This window comes from Poeciliopsis prolifica, unplaced genomic scaffold (assembly GCF_027474105.1).
Source record: "Poeciliopsis prolifica strain line A6 unplaced genomic scaffold, Auburn_PproV2 SCAFFOLD133, whole genome shotgun sequence".
In the NCBI taxonomy this organism is placed as follows: domain Eukaryota; kingdom Metazoa; phylum Chordata; class Actinopteri; order Cyprinodontiformes; family Poeciliidae; genus Poeciliopsis; species Poeciliopsis prolifica.
In genome coordinates this window covers 24684-46806 of record NW_026562508.1, presented here as the reverse complement: position 1 = coordinate 46806, position 22123 = coordinate 24684, and the positions used below count along the sequence as shown (strand labels likewise).

General features: G+C 37.8%; 1 protein-coding gene across 1 annotated transcript; it reads right to left on the bottom strand.

Moving 5' to 3' along the window:
• Positions 1 to 499: 499 nt before the first annotated feature.
• LOC129355394 (adenylate kinase isoenzyme 6-like) lies at positions 500 to 21647 on the bottom strand. Its single transcript, XM_055024940.1, has 5 exons — positions 21539 to 21647; positions 16646 to 16738; positions 9928 to 9986; positions 3508 to 3653; positions 500 to 724 (listed from the first exon to the last, which is right to left on the bottom strand). The coding sequence occupies exons 1-5, from the start codon at positions 21570 to 21572 to the stop codon at positions 535 to 537; spliced, it is 522 nt and encodes a 173-aa protein (XP_054880915.1). The 5' UTR covers positions 21573 to 21647; the 3' UTR covers positions 500 to 534.
• Positions 21648 to 22123: the final 476 nt, after the last annotated feature.

The following is a 22123-nucleotide window of genomic DNA, read 5'->3' as shown; positions in this document are numbered from 1 at the left end:
TTGTGCATTGCTGTTGTGGGACGCCTCCCTTTCCCATATGCCTTTCCAGTATTGTTCAGTCTCCAGCCTTGGTGGGTCTGCTCTGTTGTTATTACCCTGCCATTGAGAGTACACCTTAGCTGGTTGAGTGGAGAAGCACCACTCAAGCACCACCACTGGTTGAGTGGAGACATGTCCATTAGGACATCACCATGAAGCATTGTATGCAGGATTTTTTTTTGTGTGTATTTTTTTTTACCAACTGATCACAGCCAAAACTAGGCAGAAATTTTTAGGCTGAGTGGACTCTAAGAGAACTCTTCCAATGTGACTTAAAATATTGTTTTGGGCCTGTATTTACAGTTTTAAAGCTGCACTTAGAGAAAATTAAACTGCTGCACTCCTTCAAGACATGGAAGGAGTGTTTTGAAGGATAAAATTAGCTCCCGCTTACACTATTTTTCTTATAGGTGAATAATTGAAATGTCTAGTAAAATAAATGCTCATTTATTTGGTAGAAATACATTTATTCTTCAAAAATGTGAACTCCAGGTTTTAGTTATGATCCTTTATCCATTGCTCAGTCCACTGAATTAGTTGCTCGAGGTTTTCCTCAAGGTCCTCAGGAGTGTTACTTGGTAACTGGTGGACAATCTCTTCAGAGTAGGCCTCCATGGCTTCCTCATAAATAATTTGGAAGATCTCACACTGCACATTGTCCTGTAGTTTCTTTCCAGTATAACCCCTGTAAGCAAATGAAAAGACAAGAACATATCCAGTTTTAACAACAAGGCACCTTATAGTGCTTTGGATAAATTAGAAGGAAATACAAACAAAATAATACACCTAAAAGAAAAACAAAAAGGTAAGGAAACAACAAAAAAGAAAAGTGCTCCACAATTTATAAATTGATAGTTTCTCTGTTTCCATGTTTGATTCTTGTTCTGGATTGCTATTAGATGTGACCTTTCCTGACCTTCAAATCTCAGCAAGAATATCATCCGACTTGCAACTCTGGTCCAACTGCATGTCAGTCTGAGGATTCACTACTTGGCCCAATCCATCACACTGATCAGGCAACTTGACAAGGGCCAAAACAGCTGCTGGCGTGTTTTACATTTGTTGACAAATGAGGTATCACACCAACTCCAAACAGCAGAAATCTTGTTATGGATCTAAATAAATACAGATCCTCCATGTCTTTAAGGTGAACAGAAACAAATTTTTGTAAACATCCAAAGAGTCCAAACTATATCCTCACAGAATATGTGAGGATATAGTTTGTCCTCACAGAACACTTTGCTAAATCGTCTTATTGAGAAAATCTGATCAATTGCATTGAGATCCATAATTTATAGATTCAGAGGATGTGGAAACAGAGGCTCTAAAGAGAAGTATAGAAATAGAGCAAGCAGGGCAAAGATGGGTATGGAGGGAGCAGAAGAAAAAAAGAAAAAAAGCCCAATAATTAACCTTTTGAGAGTGCCTCAGTGAGAAGTCGCATGGCATTTTCAGACTGCGTCAAGCAACCCTGAATACAAACATGCTTGTCATTTTTCTGTCCCTTCCATCACCTTTCTGAAATATGTTGGATCGGTCACAGGAAGACCGATCCAGAACAAGTTCGATCTCTACGTAACTGGCCGTTCCCTTGTTCTCACAAACAGCTTCAGAGCTTTTTGGGCTTCGCCAATTTCTACCAGCATTTCATTAAGAATTTCAGTCAGATTGTGTCTCTAGTCACCCAACTGACCTCCCCCACGAGACAGTTCATTTTATCCCCCCAAGCAGATCAAGGCCTTTTAACTTCTCAAAAGCAGATTCTCTGACGCCTCCATTTTCACTTGACCTGACGCCTTGACCCAGTTGAGGCATAGAAGTTGATGCCTCTGATTCTGGTTTGGGTGCTGTGCTTTCCCAGATCTCTTCCATTGACAAGAAACTTCACCCATGTGCTTTCTTCTGCTGCCCTGGACTGCACTTCTGTTCAGAATCACTTTCTGGCTGCACTTGTGTATCAACCTGGACAAAAAGTTTGGATCTCCATCAGGAAAAATTCCTCTAAAGATGTCTTCTAGCAAGTTTTATCTACCATTTGTTGACAAATGAGGTATCACACCAACTCCAAACAGCAGAAATTCAATCTGTTCTCAGCCCCGTCTCTGTTCATCTTAAATCTTAAATATATTGCATGTAATATGAAGATTGCAAATTAACCAATGTAATCTAATGTGGAATAGATTTTGTTTGTTACTTAACATCTAGCTACATGAGCTTTTTACTATGTACCACATTAAACATTTTATGAAATTTAATACATGTGACCTCTTGTAACTATATCAAATACTTGCAAAACACTGAAGATGCATGTGCTAACTTATTTAACAGCAGATGTATGAGGCCATGCAACTCCCCAAATTTGTGATAAGCCCCGTTTAACACAGAGATTCAAACAGCAGCCCTCACAAACAAGTTGGCCAAATAATTTGAGATGATGGGGCATTCAGACTAAGAAACAACTGCATGAATGGTTTCAGTTTGACAGTACAGACTGAAAAATGCTGTATACTAACCCAAATTGCCCACACTGGCACCTGACTAACACACTGAAGAATAAGAAGTACCCGCACAGAGCAAGCAATGGTAACAATGCAATTTAACTGACAGCTCACTGCATTCGTTGATTGGCTTGTGATTTAGAACACTGAAAACTCCAAACAACATTGTAACATGCTGAGGACGGAGGAGCACAATTATGAGTTCAATCAGGAGCAGTGCTACGAACGCATGAATATATTTTTTCAGAGAATGACCGTAACTTGGCAGTCCATTTCACTGCTGCAAGAAGGACATCAATTTCGAGAATAAAAGAAGCGAGAAATGGTGCAACTGTGACGAGCTTTCTGACAGAGTTGCAGTTTTGCGCAGACAGTGTAAAACACCGGAACTACATAATATTGGCTTGTGATGTGAATTTTATTTTTCCTTTGAATTTAAAAAAATATATAGTTCATGGGTGGCTATGTGGATACATCCTTTGACTGCATTACCTAAACCGAAAAAGTGGCACAGCGTATTTATATGGATAGCAAAACCATCAGCTCATATGTTTGACACAGAAATTAATTTCTACAAGACATAATTAAATATCTGGGTTTATTTTAGTCCATAAGAACTTTGAGGTTCTCCATTGTTCACTGCCTCTGCAAACATCAGCAGAGTTGGCCACACCTGCTGCTCACAGCCTGTCCACAATACTAAAGGAAAAAAAGAGTGTAATGGAAAAGCTCACTATCTGGGGTAGAAACAAACTGCACCGCACATTAACCTGCTAGTGTGCCACCTGCCAGTGAAAAACTACTTTAATAAGAGATGTGTTGGCACTGAAAATTAGCATTAAAATAAAATAACCAAGAAAGATACATCCAAAACATTCTAAAAAACAAAATAAAACTAATGACATGCTTGTCTGAATCCTCAAAACGTTTTACAATTTTAAAAGGTTAACATAGGGAGAAAAAACTTTACCTGTCTTCAAGCCGGGTGTACAACTGGGTGTTGTCCGTGCGAAGTACAAAAACAATGTCGAACCATCGTTCAGGAAACAGGTCACAGCCATGATAATCTACGATTACACCACCTTCCATCATCTTTTGATCCAGTTCGTCCACCACCTGTGCAATCCGAGAATCCAGAATTCATTAGCACCTATTCATCAAAGATACCAAAGTGGTTAATTTGGATTAGTAGGCAGCATTACTCAGTCTGTACTGTCAAACTGAAACCACTGAGTTGTTTCTCAGTCTGAACACCCCCTCCCCATGTCAAATTATGTGGTCATCCTGGACGTGAGGGCTGCTGTTTGAATTTTTATGTATTAAGCGTGGCTTATCACAATTTGCTTGCATGGAGCAAAGCAAAGAAAGACATCATTTCAAAAAGTGAAAATACGACAATTTGGATTTTAGGTAAATTAGGTGTAAAATTAAGAGGACATACTCATCTCAGCCTCCTGGTGGCATTCAGTTTATCACCTGAAGATGCTACTATCAAGATCAAAAAGCCTTCCTGAGATTGATTGGTAGATCGCAAATGTTGGAAATATTAATTTAATTATGTTAGTTTTAATGGGCATGTTTAAATATTAGACGGATCATGATTGTTTTGAGTAGCCTCAGTTTAGGTTAGATTTGCATGGTTTAATCAGTAGAAAATTTTTCTTAGATATAATGAGCATGATTTGATTAAAACTAGTCTGATCAGTAGTTTTTCATATTAGATCACATTCTTAAGAGTGTATAAAACATATATTCATTTGAAAAGGTTTTAGTTCATTATAACCAAAGGAGTTGAAAACTAATCAGAACTAAATATTGAGTGTAACAGATGTTTTGGTATTGAAACTGTTCATGTCTGTTTTATCAGAATTTGAGATTATTACAGATTTCATAATCAAAATCTGTTGGATGCCTTGGGTCAGAGGAGGAGTCAGGAGAGCTTTTTGCAGATCAGGAACCAGTTTGAGGCAGTTTGAAGGGATGAAAAACATGGATAGCTGATAAGCTATCATTAAATGTTTCTGTATGGAATGAACACATCTATTGTTCGTGGCCTGGGAAAGTTCACAGGGAGGACAGCTTAGACAGCAATGAATTCATCCCTTGGCCTTGGTAACACTTCCATGGTCTCTAGGATATATATATATGTCCCATATATATATATATACAGTTGTGGTCAAAAGTTTACATACACTTGTAAAAAACATAATGTCATGGCTGTCTTGAGTTCCCAATACGTTCTACAACTCTTATTTTTCTGTGATAGAGTGATCGGAACACATACTTGTTTGTCACAAAAAACAGTCATAAAGTTTGGTTCTTTCATAAATTTATTATGGGTCTGCTGAAAATGTCACCAAATCTGCTGGGTCAAAAATATACATACAGCAACATAAATTGTCAATTTTGGTGATGTAGAGAGTTGTGTCAATCAAATTAGCTTAATGTCATGGCCTCTTCACTTCTTGTAAGTGATTCTGATTGACTACAGCTGTTCATTTCTTGTGAGCTCATTGAAATAGGGCTCATTTGACCCAGTGATCAGACTCAGCCACAAAAGCTACAATGGGAAAGTCAAAGGAACTCAGTGTGGATCTGAAAAAGCGAATTGACTTGAACAAGTCAGGGAAGTCACTTGGAGCCATTTCAAAGCAGCTACAGGTCCCAAGAGCAACTGTGCAGACAATTATTCACAAGTATAAAGTGCATGGAACAGTTGTGTCACTGCCACATCAGGAAGAAAATGCAAGCTATCGCAGGCTGCCGAGAGGAGATTGGTCAGGATGGTCAATGGTCAACCAAGAATCACCAAAAAGCAGGTCTGCAAGGATTTGGAAGCTGATGGAACACAGGTGTCAGTCTCCACAGTCAAGCGTGTTTTGGACTGAGAGGCTGCCGTGCAAGAAAGAAGCCCTTGCTCCAGAAAAGGCACCTTAAGACTCGGCTGAAGTTTGCTGCTGATCACATAGACAAAGATAAAACCTTCTGGAGGAAAGTTCTGTGGTCAGACGAAACAAAAATTGAGCTGTTTGGCCAACACCCAGCAATATGTTTGGAGGAGAAAAGGTGAGGCCTTTAATCCCAGGAACACCATGCCTACTGTCAAGCATGGTGGTGGTAGTATTATGCTGTGGGGCTGTTTTGCTGCCAGTGGAACTGGTTCTTTACAGAAAGTAAATGGGATAATGAAGAAGGAGGATTACCTCCGAATTCTGCAGGAAAACTTAAAACCATCAGCCCGAAGATTGGGTCTTGGCCGCAGTTGGGTGTTCCAACGGATAATGACCCAAAAACACACATCAAAAGTGGTAAAGGAATGGCTACACCAGGCTAGAATAAAGGTTTTAGAATGGCCTTCCCAAAGTCCTGACTTAAACCCCATTGAGAACATGGACAGTACTAAAGAAACGGGTTCATGCAAGAAAACCATCAAATTTAGCTGAACTGCACCAATTCTGTCAAGAAAAGTGGTCAAACATTCGACCTGAAGCTTGCCAGGAGCTTGTGGATGGCTACCAAAAGCTAGTTGCTGTGAAAATGGCCAAGGACATGTAACCAAATACTAATGTTGCTGTATGTATATTTTTGACCCAGCAGATTTGGTGACATTTTCAGCAGACCCATAATAAATTTATGAAAGAATCAAACTTTATAACTGTTTTTTGTGACAAACAAGTATGTGTACCGATAACTCTATCACAGAAAAATAAGAGTTGTAGAACTTATTGGGAACTCAAGACAGCCATGACATGACATTATGTTTTTTTACAAGTGTATGTAAACTTTTGACCACAACTGTGTATGTTCCTGCAGGACCCTCAAGCTCCCAGGAGGCCTCTGGTAGAGGACCCGAGCTCAGAGGATAGGAACCACCCGCGGTGGGTGAGAAGGGAGTTTTATATATATATATATATATATATATATATATATATATATATATATATATATATATATATATATATATATATATATATTAAATTATATATATATATATATGAAAAATAAAAAAACTCCCTTCTCACCCACCGTGGGTGGGTCTGACCCACCCACGGTTATCCTCTGAGCTCGGGTCCTCTACCAGAGGCCTGGGAGCTTGAGGGTCCTGCAGTATCTTGGCTGTGCCAAGGACTGCACATTTCTGGACTGAGATGTCTGATGTTGTTCCTGGGATCTGTTGTAGCCACTGTTCCAGTTTGGGGGTTACTGCCCCGAGGGCCCCGATGACCACAGGCACCCTGTGGTCTTCACCTTCCAGGCCCTCTCCAGTTCTTCCCTGAGTCCCTGGTATTTCTCCAGTTTCTTGTGCTCCTTTTTTCTGATGTTGCAATCACTTGGTATTGCTACATCTACCACAACGGCTTTCCTCTGTTGTTTATCCACTACGACAATGTCTGGTTGGTTCGCCATCACCATTTTGTCTGTCTGGATCTGGAAGTCCCACAGGATCTTAGCTCTGGTGTTCTCCACCACCTTTGTGGGTGTTTCCCACTTTGATCTCGGGGTTTCCAGTCCATATTCTGCACAGATGTTTCTGTAGACTATGCTTGCCACTTGGTTATGTCGTTCCATGTACGCTTTCCCTGCCAGTATCTTGCACCCTGCTGTGATGTGCTGGACTGTCTCAGGGGCCTCCTTGCACAACCTACACCTTGGGTCTTGTCTGGTGTGGTAGATCTGGGCCTCTATTGCTCTGGTGTTTAGGGCCTGTTCCTGGGCGGCCAGGATGAGGGCCTTTGTGCTGTCCTTGAGTCCAGCTTTTTCCAGTCATTGATAAGATTTAGTGATATCAGCCACTTGGGTTATTTGTTGGTGGTACATCCCATGTAGGGGCTTGTCCTCCCATGATGGTATCTCTGGCACCTTAACCTCCATTCCCTGTTGTCTGAGACATTCACTGAGCACATTGTCTGTTGAGGCTTTGTCCCTGATATATCTATGGATCTTAGTTGTTTCGTCCTGGACAGTGGTTCTCACACTCACCAGTCCTCTGCTTCCTTCCTTGCGGCTCGTGTACAGTCTTAGGGTGCTGGATTTGGGATGGAACCCTCCATGCATGGTTAGTAGCTTTCTAGTCTTAATATCTGTGGCTTTTATCTCCTCCTTTGGCCAGCTAATTATTCCAGCAGGGTATCTGATTACTGGCAGGGCATAGATGTTTATTGCACGGATTTTGTTCTTGCCATTAAGCTGGCTTCTCAGTACTTGCCTTATTTGTTGGAGGTATTTAGCTGTGGCTCCTTTCCTTGTGGTCTCATCAAGGTTGCCATTTGCTTGTGGTATACCTAGGTACTGTCCTCTATGTCTGCTATTGTTCCTTGTGGGAGTGAGACCCCTTCTGTGCGGATCACATTCCCCCTCTTTGTGATCAGCTGACAACACTTCTCTAGTCTGAATGACATCCCAATGTCAGTGCTGTAGATCCTGGTGGTGTGGATCAGTGAGGCAATGTCTCGCTCACTCTTGGCATACAGCTTGATGTCATCCATGTAGAGAAGGTGACTGATGTTGGCCATTTTTGAGTCGGTATCCGTAGCCAGTCTTGTTGATAATTTGGCTGAGGGGGTTCAGGCCTATGCAGAACAGTAGCGGGGATAGAGCATCTCCTTGGTATATGCCACATTTGATGGACACTTGTGCAAGGTGTTTGCGGTTGGCTTCAAGGGTGGTTTTTCACAGCCTCATCGAGTTTGCAATGAAGGCTCTCAGAATCTTGTTGATGTTATACATCACTAGGCATTCAATGATCCAAGTGTGCGGCATTGAGTCATAGGCTTTCTTGTAATCAATATATATATATACACTCCTGATCAAAATCTTAAGACCAGTCAAAAAATTGCAAGAATTTGCATTTTGCACTATTGAATCTTAAGAAGATTCTAAGTAGAGCTTCACAATGTTAAAAGAAAATATTAGTGCAAGAGACAAAAACATTTGAGCGGGGAATTTTCTGAAAACTGCATTTACACTCAAACATGATTTTTCAGCTGATCAAAAGTTTAAGACCATAGTCTTTAAAAGCCAAAAGCTGTGCAAAAATCTGGATTCCATGTCATGTTCTATGAAGTCTTTACACTGTCAAGACCTCCAGATGGCAAAAGCAAAAAAGTTCACTGACTTTGAACGTGGCAGGATTGTTGAGCTGCATAAGCAAGGCCTCTCACAACGTGCCATTGCTGCTGAGGTTGGACGCAGTAAGACAGTCATTTTGCATTTTTTAAATGATCCTGAGGGTTATGGAACAAAAAAGTCGGTAGACCCAAAAAAATTTCACCAGCTCCGAACCGCAGGATCCGATTGGCTGTCCGTCAAGACAAGGGACGATCCTCTACCCAAATTAAAGCCATTACTGGTGCCGACTGCAGCCCGATAACCATCAGACGGCATCTGCAAGGGAAGGGCTTCAGAAACAAAAAACGTCTTCAAAGGCCACGTCTTCTTCAACTCCACAGAATTGCCCGTTTGGACTTTGCAAGGGTGCACCAAACATGGGACATTGAAAGGTGGAAGAAAGTTGTCTTCTCTGATGAGAAAAAGTTTTGGCTTGATGATCCTGATGGCTTCCAACGTTACTGGCATGACAGAGAGATCCCACCTGAGATGTTTTCTACACGGCACAGTGGTGGGGGCGCCATCATGATTTGGGGTGTTTTCCTTCAATGGAACAATGGAGCTTCAGGTTGTGCAGGGGCGTCAAACAGCAGTGGCTATGTGGAGATGTTGCAGCAGGCATCCCTCATGACTGAGGGCCCTCGTCTGTGTGGTAATGATTGGGTTTTTCAACAAGACAATGCTGCAGTTCACAATGCCCGCCTGACAAAGCAGTTCTTCCAAGAGAATAACATCACTCTTTTGGACCATCCTGCATGTTCCCCGGATCTAAACCCAATTGAGAACATTTGGGGATGGATGGCAAGGGAAGTTTACGAAAATGGACATCAGTTCCAGACAGTGGATGCCCTTCGTGAAGCCATTTTCAACACTTGGAGCAATGTTCCCACTAGCCTCCTGGAAACACTGGCATCAAGCATGCCTAAACGATTGTTTGACGTCATCAACAAGAATGGTGGAGCTACTCATTACTGAGTCCTTTTTTTGGCACTTTGATTTCTGTTTTGGGGGGTTTTGGAGGTTTTTTGAGCTATGGTCTTAAACTTTTGATCAGCTGAAAAAATCATGTTTGAGTATAAATGCAGTTTTCAATTAATTCCCGCTCAAATGTTTTTGTCTCTTATGCTGATTTCTTCTTTTAACATTGTGAAGCTCTACTTAGAACCTTCTTAAGATCCAATAATGCTAAATGCAAATTCTTGCAATTTTTTGACTGGTCTTAAGATTTTGATCAGGAGTGTATATATATCTCCTAGATATATATGAAAAGAATTTAACTCACCCGGTCCTCATCCAAAACAGGGCACTGGTACTCCTCATCATACCCGTCATAATATTGGCCTGGGGAAAGATTTAGAAAGTCTTTTTCTCATAAATAAATTTGACCAATTTGAATTGCCTTGTTGGTGAAAATGTGCTATATAAATAAGATTACCATACCTACCTACTCAGCTATAAGGTGATAAAATGGAACTCAAGCAAAAAATAATAATACTTTTTGAAGTACCAAACCCACCAGTTTCAAATGTGCATTCACTGAATGAACACCACCTTGCTCAAAGAACAAGGTGGTATATATATATATATATATATATATATCTATATATATCTATATATATATATCTATATATATATAGATATATATATAGATATAGATATATATCTATATATATATATATATATATATATATATATATATATATACCACAAGGTGGTATATATATATATATATATCTATATATATATCTATATATATATATATATACCACCTTGTGGTATATATAAATATACATACCACCTTGTTATATACACATATATATGTGAAAACAATAATAATAATAATGATAATACAAAAATAATAAAAAAAATTAATTATAAAAATATATATTTTTATAATTAAAAATAAATTTGGATTTTTTAAAAAATTGAACAATTCTTAACTTTTTTATTTTACTTAATTTGTCTATTTTTGTTTTGAATTAAAAAAATACTTTTTTACTTTTTTCCATCTCCGTGCAGCTTTCAGAAATGTTCCATTAGTTTTGCCAGTGCCTGACTTGAGTTGCTCAACTTGGCATTGCATATGCCAGGTTGAGCATATGTCAGCAGATGGGACATTGACTCTCATCCCGTTCCGTCACACACATGAATCCATGTTGTACATCAGTGGAGCTCTCACTTTCTGAGACCAAGATCTACTTTTTCTCTCACCAGCCAGCTGAGACCTACCTCATGACACAAAGACAAAAATTGTAAATTAAAGCCTACTGACTCATTTTCAATGCGAATATATATCAATTATGTAAGAAATGATAAAACCTAATGTGGTTTCTTCCTCAGTGAGATTCTGACACTACAAGCAGTTTACTGGTTTCTCAGCTGGTTGCAAACCTGAGGCTAGCAGCTGTCAGTCAGTTGCGGTAGATCTGAAATATGGTTTGATGATGTCAATATGAGAAACTACAGACTGGAGGAACTAAAGACCTCTGCAAATGTAATTTAGGATATAATTAATTTAATTTCACATAATTATTGTGGTGGAAGCCAATCAGGTTAAGAACCACTGATTGTTAAAACTTAATCAAATATATTTGTCCTATTTGATGTTTGTGATGTTTACTGCAAATGAATGAGGTAAACATTTGTTGTTTACTGAATGTTCAGAAACTACAGCAGCTGTGATGCCCACAGGTAAACAAAGATAAAATAAACCAAACAGGTGATCAACTCAAAACCTTTTTACTCTCCATCTCTCTTTGTCATTTAAGCACACCCGTTGCCTGTTGTACATATTCGTCTGACCACTTTCTTTTTTTGCTCGACATGTTTAGTATGGATTAAAATATTGAGAAATAAATCACACAGCTGTCGTACAACTATGACAGCCGTTGACTACTGCGTGCACTAAATTTCCCGCAGCACAGATTGACCAAGCAATGTCACGTGATCCTCTGAAGCAAGTGATGGCCAAGTGGGGCGCGTCATCACGATGTTACACAAGTGTGTCTTTACCTCCATGGGCGAGGCTCCGCCGAACCCCTGAGACCGACTCATCGAACCGCTGGGGTTCGATCGAACCCAGGTTAAGAACCATTGAACAAAAATTAAAACTCCTGTTTCCAAATAGATGTGCTTCATATCAGACAAAACACATGTCTCATGTGAAATATATTATAGAAAATTTTATAGTCAACCTGAACTAACTGAGGTTTCCTCAGTAAAGCAGCTTCTAGATTGTAGATCTTCCTTCAATTGGTGTAGAGCAAATTATGTTAACCACAGATATATCAGAAGAGCCATCTCCAAATTCAAAGTAAGCAATGTAACAAGTGGAAATGGATTACAAGATGAATGGTATAAAATTTTTTATTATTATCTATAATGCTTTTGCTGTTAAAAACATATGCTTAAAAGGGGTGAGACAAAATCATCCTGGAAACAAGTAATAATAACTCTCTTCCTACTTTCGTTTTGCTCAAAAAATTAAGGAAGACCCAGAAAATGAAGGGAATCCGATTTGAGGGAAGAGCAGGATTTCCCCAGTGTGCCAGCATGCTTTACTAGCCTGCCCGCCTGGTCAAGCACTGCTTGTTTTTGTTTTTATAAGAAATAATAAAAAATAAAAAAATAATAAAAACTTTTTAAAAATTTATTTAATACGGATTGCAAGTGTATCTGTTGCTCTGAGCGCTTCACTGGCAGAACAAATTTTTTCCTAAAAGATGATGTAACCTAGTGTTAAAAACACAAGTAAAAAAAAAAGTATGATGTTGATTTAATGTCTTATTCTACAGTAAGAGTTAAAAAGTAATAAAGTTAAAAGTAGGTTAATAAATAAGTTAATATAGATAAAACGTGGTAAGAATCTTTAAAAACTGTGAAATATGCCTTTAGTAATTGCTTTTAGTGACGGATTAAACAATCTGATTTCACATCAGCCAATAAGGTTGATTGTCCCTCCCCTTTAACTGCTGTGCTGAGATTTTGCTCAGATTTGCCATAAGCTCTCAAGCGTGAGCTTGAGAACGGAAGCAACAGTTGACTGTTGCTTCTGTTAATAGCTTGGAAGAGTTTGTTGAAATTTGATGAAGAATCTGGAAAGCAGTAAGAAAAACAATATTGATATAATTTTGCAAAATATAGAATTCAAAATAGTAAATTCGTTTTTATTAAATCTCAGAATGCTGAAGCCAGAAAAATCCCGATGTAGCAATTGTTTAGTCTATTAAATTCTATTCTTTCTTCTAGACACTATGTATTCTCAAGAGCATCGGAGAGTAACCGCACGCGCTTGGCAGTTGGCTCAGTAAATTTGTTGAAAATTGGCTACAATACCTAAAAACTGATCAAATTTAATAAAAATTAAATTGTATTGTTAGATTTTGTATTATTGTGTATATTGAAATTTTTCGACATAATTTTACTTATTTTTTTAATTAGTACATGTTCTAATATTTCAATGGTGCTATTTTAGTGAAGTGCTTTCTAAGTGCTTTTCCGTTGGCATTACTCATAGAGTGTTGTAGATGTACTTCATTTGGCACTTTTAGATTGAAATATACATATGATTTTTTTTTTCCACATATAAGCTAATTTCTTTAGTTTTACTGACGTGTTGATAACATTGTACTGATAAATTGGCTGTTGTTGTACAACATGAAAAAAAATTAAGTATGAATCTCTTTGAATTATAGCTTAAGCTTTATTAATGGTGGCATCTTGTATTCTAAGATGTTTTACTTTGGCCTTGTTCCAGCCAGGTCAGGTTTTTTTTTAAATTCTTGTTGTGGTGCACTTTCAGCCTGTCGTGCCCAGAGACCCGATGATCATCCTCTTCTGAACTTGGACGCGAGCCCCAGCCCAGAGAACCAAGTGAACTGGTAGATAGTGACCCGACTGGTCACTAGCTGTGAAACATTGAAGAGCTTTGACAGACACATCAAAAAGACTGTGCTATATATTTTATTTTATTTTTAAAAAGCAGCAATTTTGGTCTATTTGTAAATGTGGATCCACAATTATTTATTCTATTAAATTCTATTCTTTCTTATAGACACTATGTTCTCCTCTATTGTTACTCACACCTTGGCTCCCTTGAATTTAGAGTCTTCTGATCCAGCCCAACTTTCTTTATATTTGTATAGAATTGGAATTAGTCATTGAAGTAAATTCATTTAACTGTCATTTATTATCATCAAGTATATTTGAAGTAACTAGGTAGTTACAATGAGATTATAGTTTATGCATTTAAAGCTGGGAGAGGGGACCAATCACACAGCTGGCGCCTCTGAACGGAGCCTCTGCGCAGTGCCTCATATGCTGCCGGGCTTTTTCTCTAAATTTCACCTCAGCGCAGATTGTGTGCAGCTCCTTTCACTCAAACAGGCTGACCTGTATGTATATTTATATCAACACCCTGTGAGAAATTCTTTTTTTTTTTGCAAACTCCACATCAAGGTAGTTTAAAACCACTGCTTTAACTCTGGTTGTGCAGCGCTATGTGAACCACAGGACTAACTCGTAGTCACTCTTCATGATTTATAGTTGGGAATAAAGAATTATGTGCAGCATTTATATTTCAACACGCTGCCCAGCGTGTGGCTCTTTTTTTCTAGTAAAATTTATGTCTGAGTTCCTGGTGCGTTCGTGGTTAATGAACCACCGCTAACCTCATCATGCAGGTTCAGCCTGGTGAGGAGCATTCTCACTCTCCTCGTTGTCACGCATCACGCTGGTTTTATTTTATTTAATTTTTTTAAATATTATTTTTCCAGTTCCACATCAAATGCTTTGTCCGCCTAGTCAGCGAATGCGTGCGAAGATCAGAAAAATTTGTCCCTTAATGTTGGGCAACCAAATCAGTGTCTGTAATGCTTATTAAAAACTCAACAGACACAAAATGGAAGAGCTACTAAAGCTACATTAGCCTCATTAAATTAAACCTTTGTTTGTTGCACATTTAACCCCTCATGGAAGGCCGGTCCAAGTCTGTATGAGGCTTTGAGCAAAATTTGACTTAGGGGCCTCTCTTCCTGCTAAAAACATCAGCACCTCGAGCAAGTTCAGTGTTAGATTTAGTGACATCTCAGAGAGGGGAGTAGTTAAATTGGCCAACCTAAACTAATTAATAACTGCAATTATTAGTTATAATTGAAGTTTACTGATTTATATTTGTGAACAAAAAAAGCTCAATTTTAAAGATTAAACTGAGACCATCAGCACATAATCGAGTAGGCGCTCTGGCACCAAATTTCAATAAAATCCCATTGACCCCCTCAGAGGTTAAGGAAAGATTATACATAACCAGTTTGTATAATTGGATGATGCATGTATGATTTAGGGCCAACAGTATGCAAATGGCAAGGAACTTAAATTAACCTTCCCGCTAGACCCAAATTGTTCAGCCACCAGTCAGTGCTTAATTCTATGTCACTTGGTTTAAGTTTAAACATATATGAATCAACCAGTAAAAGACATCCAGCAGAAAAAACAGGCAACTTTCTGTTGGAAGGGGTGAGACCAAAGTGATGTGAGGAAGGTGATATAAGTCTGACCAGTTGTGACCTTGTGTGAAAGCTATTGCACATTAATGTTTCATGACGAATTGTCAGATTTTGAGGGTTGGCCACACCCACATGCTTCAATGTACAGAAAAGATTTATGTTTGATCTTGAATGCCTCAAGACTTTCCCATGTGATTCTGAAGTCTGAGTGTCAAAAGTTGAAGGAGTTTGCTGTGTAAAAAAGACAAAATGTCAGCTTTGATGGAAATAACGGACTTCTCGTTGGGTTTGGACCATGGTTCCACGTGACTTTATTGTAGTTTATTGTAGTGACAAGATACACACGTCTGATGGGTTTCACAATTCTGGGTTAAAGCATGGCTTGGGGCTGATTTAAAATATTCTAGAGGGTGCTGAAGAGGATTTTAGGCCACATTCCTTGTCAATTGTTGTGGATTTCTGTTTGGGGAGGGTAAGAATTGATCTTATTGAGTTTGGTGCAACTTGGCTGGATTCTTTGGAATTTAGAGCCAAATGTATGACATTGGCATCACACCTGATATCGCCAAGCCGTCATGCCAACATCCTCTACCGAAACCTGTCATTGTTGGAAACCAAATTACACCAAAATGTCTGCCGTGGACAAAATTTTAAGTTGATTAGGCAAAAGGTGTCAGAGACTGTTCAAAGTAAAACATTGCACTTCCTGTTCTCAGTGGGCATGGCTTAAGTGATGTCTTGATTTGACCATCAGGTATTGCATGGGTCCAGATGAGGATCAATTACTGAATGAATCATGTTTCATGGCAATATGTCAAACTTTGAAACCTGCCCACAGACTCTTCAGCATGTACAAAATCTTTCTATTTTGATAATTTTTATTCAGCAATCCTTTATGAACAAACTTTGAGAGAGGAAAACATGGTTACCAGTACAGTCAGACTGTAGATTTAAGGAATTTACCAGAAAAGGCATAACCTAACATTGTGTTATTTCATCCGAAATTAATACCGGAAATATTTGATCTTGACAAACAAACAGGACTGTCAGATATTTGCAGCTCAGGCAAAAAAAAAAAAAAAAAAAAAAAAATATATATATATATATATATATATATATATATATATATATATATATATATATATATAAATTGCAAATTGACTAGTTGACCACATAAACACACATGGCTGTATCATTCAAGGTAAAATTACTTCAAAAGTGCTCAAAACCAATGTTTCACTTTGTTTTATTGTGTCTCTATATTAATATGTATATTATATTCAATCTTTTCTATTTTATAATTGCATTGTATTTTTTGATTGTGTATAGCACTTTGGTCCTGTTTGTGTATAAAGTCCTTCATAAATAAAGCTGGTATGGTATGGGAATTTGAGATAACAGCTTATAAAGTTTTATTTGGGGGATCAACATCAGGATGAAAGTCTCCCCTCTATAGTATTTTTTACCAATAACAAATTTCTCTGTTGTGGGTCTTACCTTCATGTGCCAGTTCACCAATGTTGACATATGTCAACCCTGTCTTTGCAGCCAACTCCTTTCCCAATGTTGTCTTCCCTACTCCGGGTGTTCCTGTGGATGTGGATGAAATATTTCCACTATATTAGATTGAACACTCACAATTATATTCAGAGCAAAGTGTTATTAAAATACAAATCATGCACTCTGTCAGATATTGTAGGTGAATGAAAATGACCGATTTATTTTTTTACATCTATGAGTATCCTAAAAAAGTCAGTAATTTTCATTTACAGCTAAAAAAAAACTATCTTTTTTTATGGGAAAAAGTTCTATATTTTTAGCCACCTATGTTAGAAAATTAAAGTGGTTAAATTTATTTAAATATTTGAAATATTTTAAGCCTTTATTGATTGCATTTGTTTAGGATTATAGCTTACAGAGAACAGTCACATTCATCGAAGGTTGAGTGAAAGAAAAAAGTAAAAGTGTGGTAGGAAAAATGTGCACCAGATGTTGAAGGGTACAAAGTCTTGACCCACGGTGTTGTCGCAGCCATACACTTCTGAATTTTTGTAAAGCTGCACAGACTGAGCACACCACAGAGCAGAACCAGAAGACAAAAGATGTTTGAAAGATTGATACAACAGCAGATCTTTAATGTATTGTAGTGCTAAACTGTTCAGTGAATTATAAACTAACAATATTTTATAGTTTATTCTCTGAGCTACTTGGGAGCCAGTGTAAGGACGGCTCCAGTTTAAGGACTATTTTGCTGGTTTTAGTCAGAACGGCAGCCGCAGCTCCAGCTTAATGATTGATTTTTTTAGGCAGACCTGTGAAGACGCTGTTCAATGCGACTAAAGACAAAACACATAGATGAGTTTCTCTACATGAAGCTGAGACATTAGTCCTCTAATCCTGGAAATCTTCTTCAGGTGATAGAAGGTCGACTTTGTAACTGTCTTTATGTGGCTCTGAAGGTTCAGGTCAGAGTCGTTCAGTGCACCCAGATTTTGGACCTGATCTGAAGTTTCCAGCTGTAGCAAGTGAAGATGTGCATTGACTCTAAATTGTTCTTCTTTAGGTCAAAAGGTAATAAATTCAGTTTTGTTTCTGTTCAGCTGTAGAATGTTGTGGCACATCCACACATTTATCTCCTGTTTTGAACAAGTCTTTATTTAATTAATTATTTAAACCATTCTATTTTCAAATTAAATATTTAGCACATTAATTCACAAAAGCATCAGTTTCCAGTACAAACAAATCAGTTGAACAAGAACATCTGAACATATCAGAGAGCTGAAATCCCAATGAATCTACTAATCAGTGGAGTATGAAAAAAAATACAAATGTATAACAAAGGGAAAATCATCCTCATGCAGTTTTTGTATACATAATGACAGAGATACATATCAAACAAACACACACAGAATAAACATGTGTATTTACATAAATTTTAACCAGCTACAATGTCAATTCCAAATATGTAATCAAAGGGTTCCACCTTCCACCCATCCATCCATTTTCTAACATCCATGTCCCTAGTGGGGTCGGGAGGTGCTGGTGCCTATCTCCAGCTAATGTTCTGGGCAAGAGGCGGAGTACACCCAGGAGAGGTCGATAGTATGTCGCCGGGCAACAGGGTTCCACCTTTTCTTAAATAAATCAATGGATAGATTTAGTTTTGCTTTTGTTTTCCCATTGTATAAAAACCACTATTCTCTCTCCATTGATTTATAGTGGGAGGAAAAGGCCTATACCAACATACCATAATCTTTTTTTTTTTGCTACCAGTACAAGGATTCCAAACAGGTACTTATTTTTTTTTACTTGATAAATTACTCAGGAGTACTCCCAGAACAAAGACAAGGGGGTTCCATTCAATATAAATGTGTAAAATATTTGAAATTTCCTCTCTAATTCCTTCCCAAAATGTGGACAACCCCAAAAAATGAGTGTGATCTATAACTGTTTGACATTGACTCCAACACAAATTTGTTTTAGCCTCATCAAATATCGAAATAATACATGGTGTTCTGAAATATCTAACAATTACTTTCCAATAAAATTCTTTCCATGTTGGACTGTTAGTCAGTTATGTCCATTTTCACACACAAGCTCCCACTCTTGAATATCAATCACAATATTAATTTCTAGTTCTCACCTTTATCCTAGGAGACTCCTCCGACATACATCACTGTAAACATTTATATAGATTTGACAGTTTTATCAGATTTGTTTTCTTTAGTGACCTTTATGAAGAACATTTCTAAATCAGCAGATTATGACTTAAGAAGAGTGTAGGTAAGTAACTTCAAGTAACTTCTTAACTGCAAAAATCTGTAAAAGTCACATGAAGTAAACCCATACTTCTCCTGAATTTGACCAAATGATTGAAGCAAGTCAACAATAAAAATTAAAATCTTATTTTGTCAGACTCAAAACCCTGAATCATGTTGCCCAGGTAAAAAAATACATTAAATCCCAAATTTTCAAGGCCCTGGATACAGATTGAGGAGTTTTGATACTTTTTTCAAATTGTTTGTGTACTTTTCATCTACTTATTTGTAATGTTGTACTTATTCTAGATTTCAGTTGAACAAAATGCAAGGGCCTGCAATGAAAATTCAGGGCACAAGCTTTGTTCCAGTGTCAACCATATTATTTCTGTATTCTGTATTAGTCAATCCACAGTTGGACACAATTGTGCTGCCCAATACTACAATTTTAAATTTGGTGAGTTAAGACCTCTGTAAGGCTTACTGCTGGTCAGTTGGGTAAATTTTATTTTGGTCTTTCTTTTCTGCCAAACAAAAGTAGAAATCAATTTTTGCTTTTGTTGGATAAATTGTGATGTTATTAATCAAATATTTGTTGTCTCATGTATCTTTATAATGTATCTTTTCTTATATGCTTTTATTGTTTAATTTAACCTTAGAATTAAGAATGTTTCTGCATTGTTGATTCCTTTCTCAGAAGGCCTCACTGAAAGAAAGCAGTGACAACAGGTTTCTGCAGGATCATCTCTCGGCGGGAAGCAAGGCCTCTTTGACCTGCTAGATTGCTATAAAACTATGACCGTGAAGATGTACAACTTGCTCTGTTTAACCCTGTGTCTGGAACGAGATTATCAAGTGCAAGATACCTTATGTTTTAGTTAGTGATTGTCATTGGCGCTGTAGCTATGTGATGAAGTGTTTTCCCCTCCCCTTTGAGTCACAGCGTTCTTTGTGATTAGGGATCCTAAAAACAATAAAAAGAGAGGAGCAGACAAATGTGGTTTCAGAGCGGTAGGAGATTGTAACTGAAAGCACATCTCTGTCTGTTCTCCTCGCGAGTGACAAAGAACCTAACTCTCTTGTCTTTCCTGTATTTGTTTAATCTGTGTTTTACAGGTTAAACCCGACAGCATTTTTAAAAAACTTTTTGTTGGAATCCAAATAGGAAGTGATATAAACAAATATAGCAATCTGGGGAGAATATTCAACTTGACTGTTTCAAACCTTCCAAAAAGGATAGCAGTGAAATGTCCCATCTTTCTAAATCCTTGTGAATTTGACCCAATAGTTTCCCATAATTTGCTTTGTACAATTTGGAAACATCCATAGTAATGTTGATTCCCATGTATCAAAACCCATTAGGTGACCAATAAAAATTTGGATAATTCTGAGGGCCGGGTCCTCTTATCATCATCGCTTTTGATTTTGATTCATTTACTAGGTATCCTGAGACAACATTTTTACCTGCTACACCTAAGATTGATGGGTACTGATTAACTCTGCTCCAGGTTCTATTCTGATAGTAAATAAGATTGGTGATAGGCAGCATCCTCGACATGTTCCTCTTTTTAAGGGAAAATGTTCTGATCCCCTTTAGCCTACTTTTTAATCTGCTGACATGTAGATGCCACATGCCTTGGCATCTGAGTATGACTGACGCCAGGTATCCATATACAAACTGAAACTGATTTGACAACACTCAGAGGGTACATAAGTAGAAAAGAATAAAAAGCTAAACATGTGCTACATTTCTTCACTTGGTTTCATCCATAAGGTGAGCCAAGTGTGCCAATGTCACTCTGTATCTGTTCCTATAGTACGATTCTAACACATTTGATCATTTTGTCATTAAATCCTGTTAAACTTTTAACAAACTCTCAACTTTTGTCCAAAGGTAAAACTTGAGGGACTCGGAACTGGTGAAAACTATGGAAGCCCGTTTCCGTCACTCTGTTAAAAAATTAAATTAAATTATCTCATTATAATGAGATACTATCTCAAAATAATGAGATAGTATCTCATTATAATGAGATTATTTTATTTTATTTTTTTTAACAGAGTGGCGGAAACGGGCTTCCATAGAAAACGGACCTGGTTGTTGCACAAAGGGCAAAACGGTGAACCCACAACAGGCAAAAGGGAAACTGCTATATGCTCTAAACAAGCATAGACCGTTTTACTAACATGTCTCAAAACACATGTTTACAGAATTTCAATTAGGCATGAACGCAATTCCTTACCTGCGAAGAGGTTCTTATCAACTGTTGCAATAAACTGAGTAATACAACAAAACTATCAACAGCAGAGACTACTCTGGTAACGTCATGTGAAGCCATGGAATAGCAATGTTTTTGGACTGACCCTTACTTGAACCAAGTTAGGGATAAAATAAGGATTTCAGTCCTTGTGAAACCCCTACTCTAAAACATTTAGAATCACTTTGTGGATTGGAACCATGCCTTGTTCAGGAAACTTTACAGGAGATGTTCTCCTTCCCACTGTTCTACATAAACATTCACTGAGTGTTGAGAACTGCTAACACGAAACAGATTTCAAATTACACATGTCCAGCGTAGTTAGATCACAAACGTTATGAGGAAATGGGACATCAAAGTCGTAAGCAGCACCTTACCTGTTAACAGTATATTTGGTCGTTTCGCCATCATTGCTGAGCATTGGGTTCCTGAAACGTGGTTTTCTTTTTCTTTTCTTTTTCTTCTTCTCCTCCTCCTTCTTCTTCTACTTCTTCTGTAGTTTCTGGCATTTCACAAACTTTGTGCATTACCGCCATCAACTGGACGGAGATGTAATTCAGAAATTCATTTTCCTTATTTATCTTCAAAACTTAAAAAAAACTAAATTATCTACAGAATTATTCACTCACAGAAACATACAAATTAAATCCTATCATATAATTTTGTATCTTTTAAATATTTAATAAGTGCTTAAATTGTATAATTTGATTGCTGCTTCTCTAATAAATTATCCATATTCACTGAACTCCCAACACCCTTTCCAATTCTTTTCTCTTGTTATATTTTGTACAATAAATCAACACATGTTCTACACCTTCTGTTTCCCTGCAATAAGAACAAACACCTGATGTGTGTCTGTGACATCTATGCTCTCATTGCACGCTCTCGAGTAAAAATCAAAAGCACAAGCTTTGTCTCTCAGCTGAAGTTTCAGGTTAGCTGACAAGTCCTCGATTCTCCTC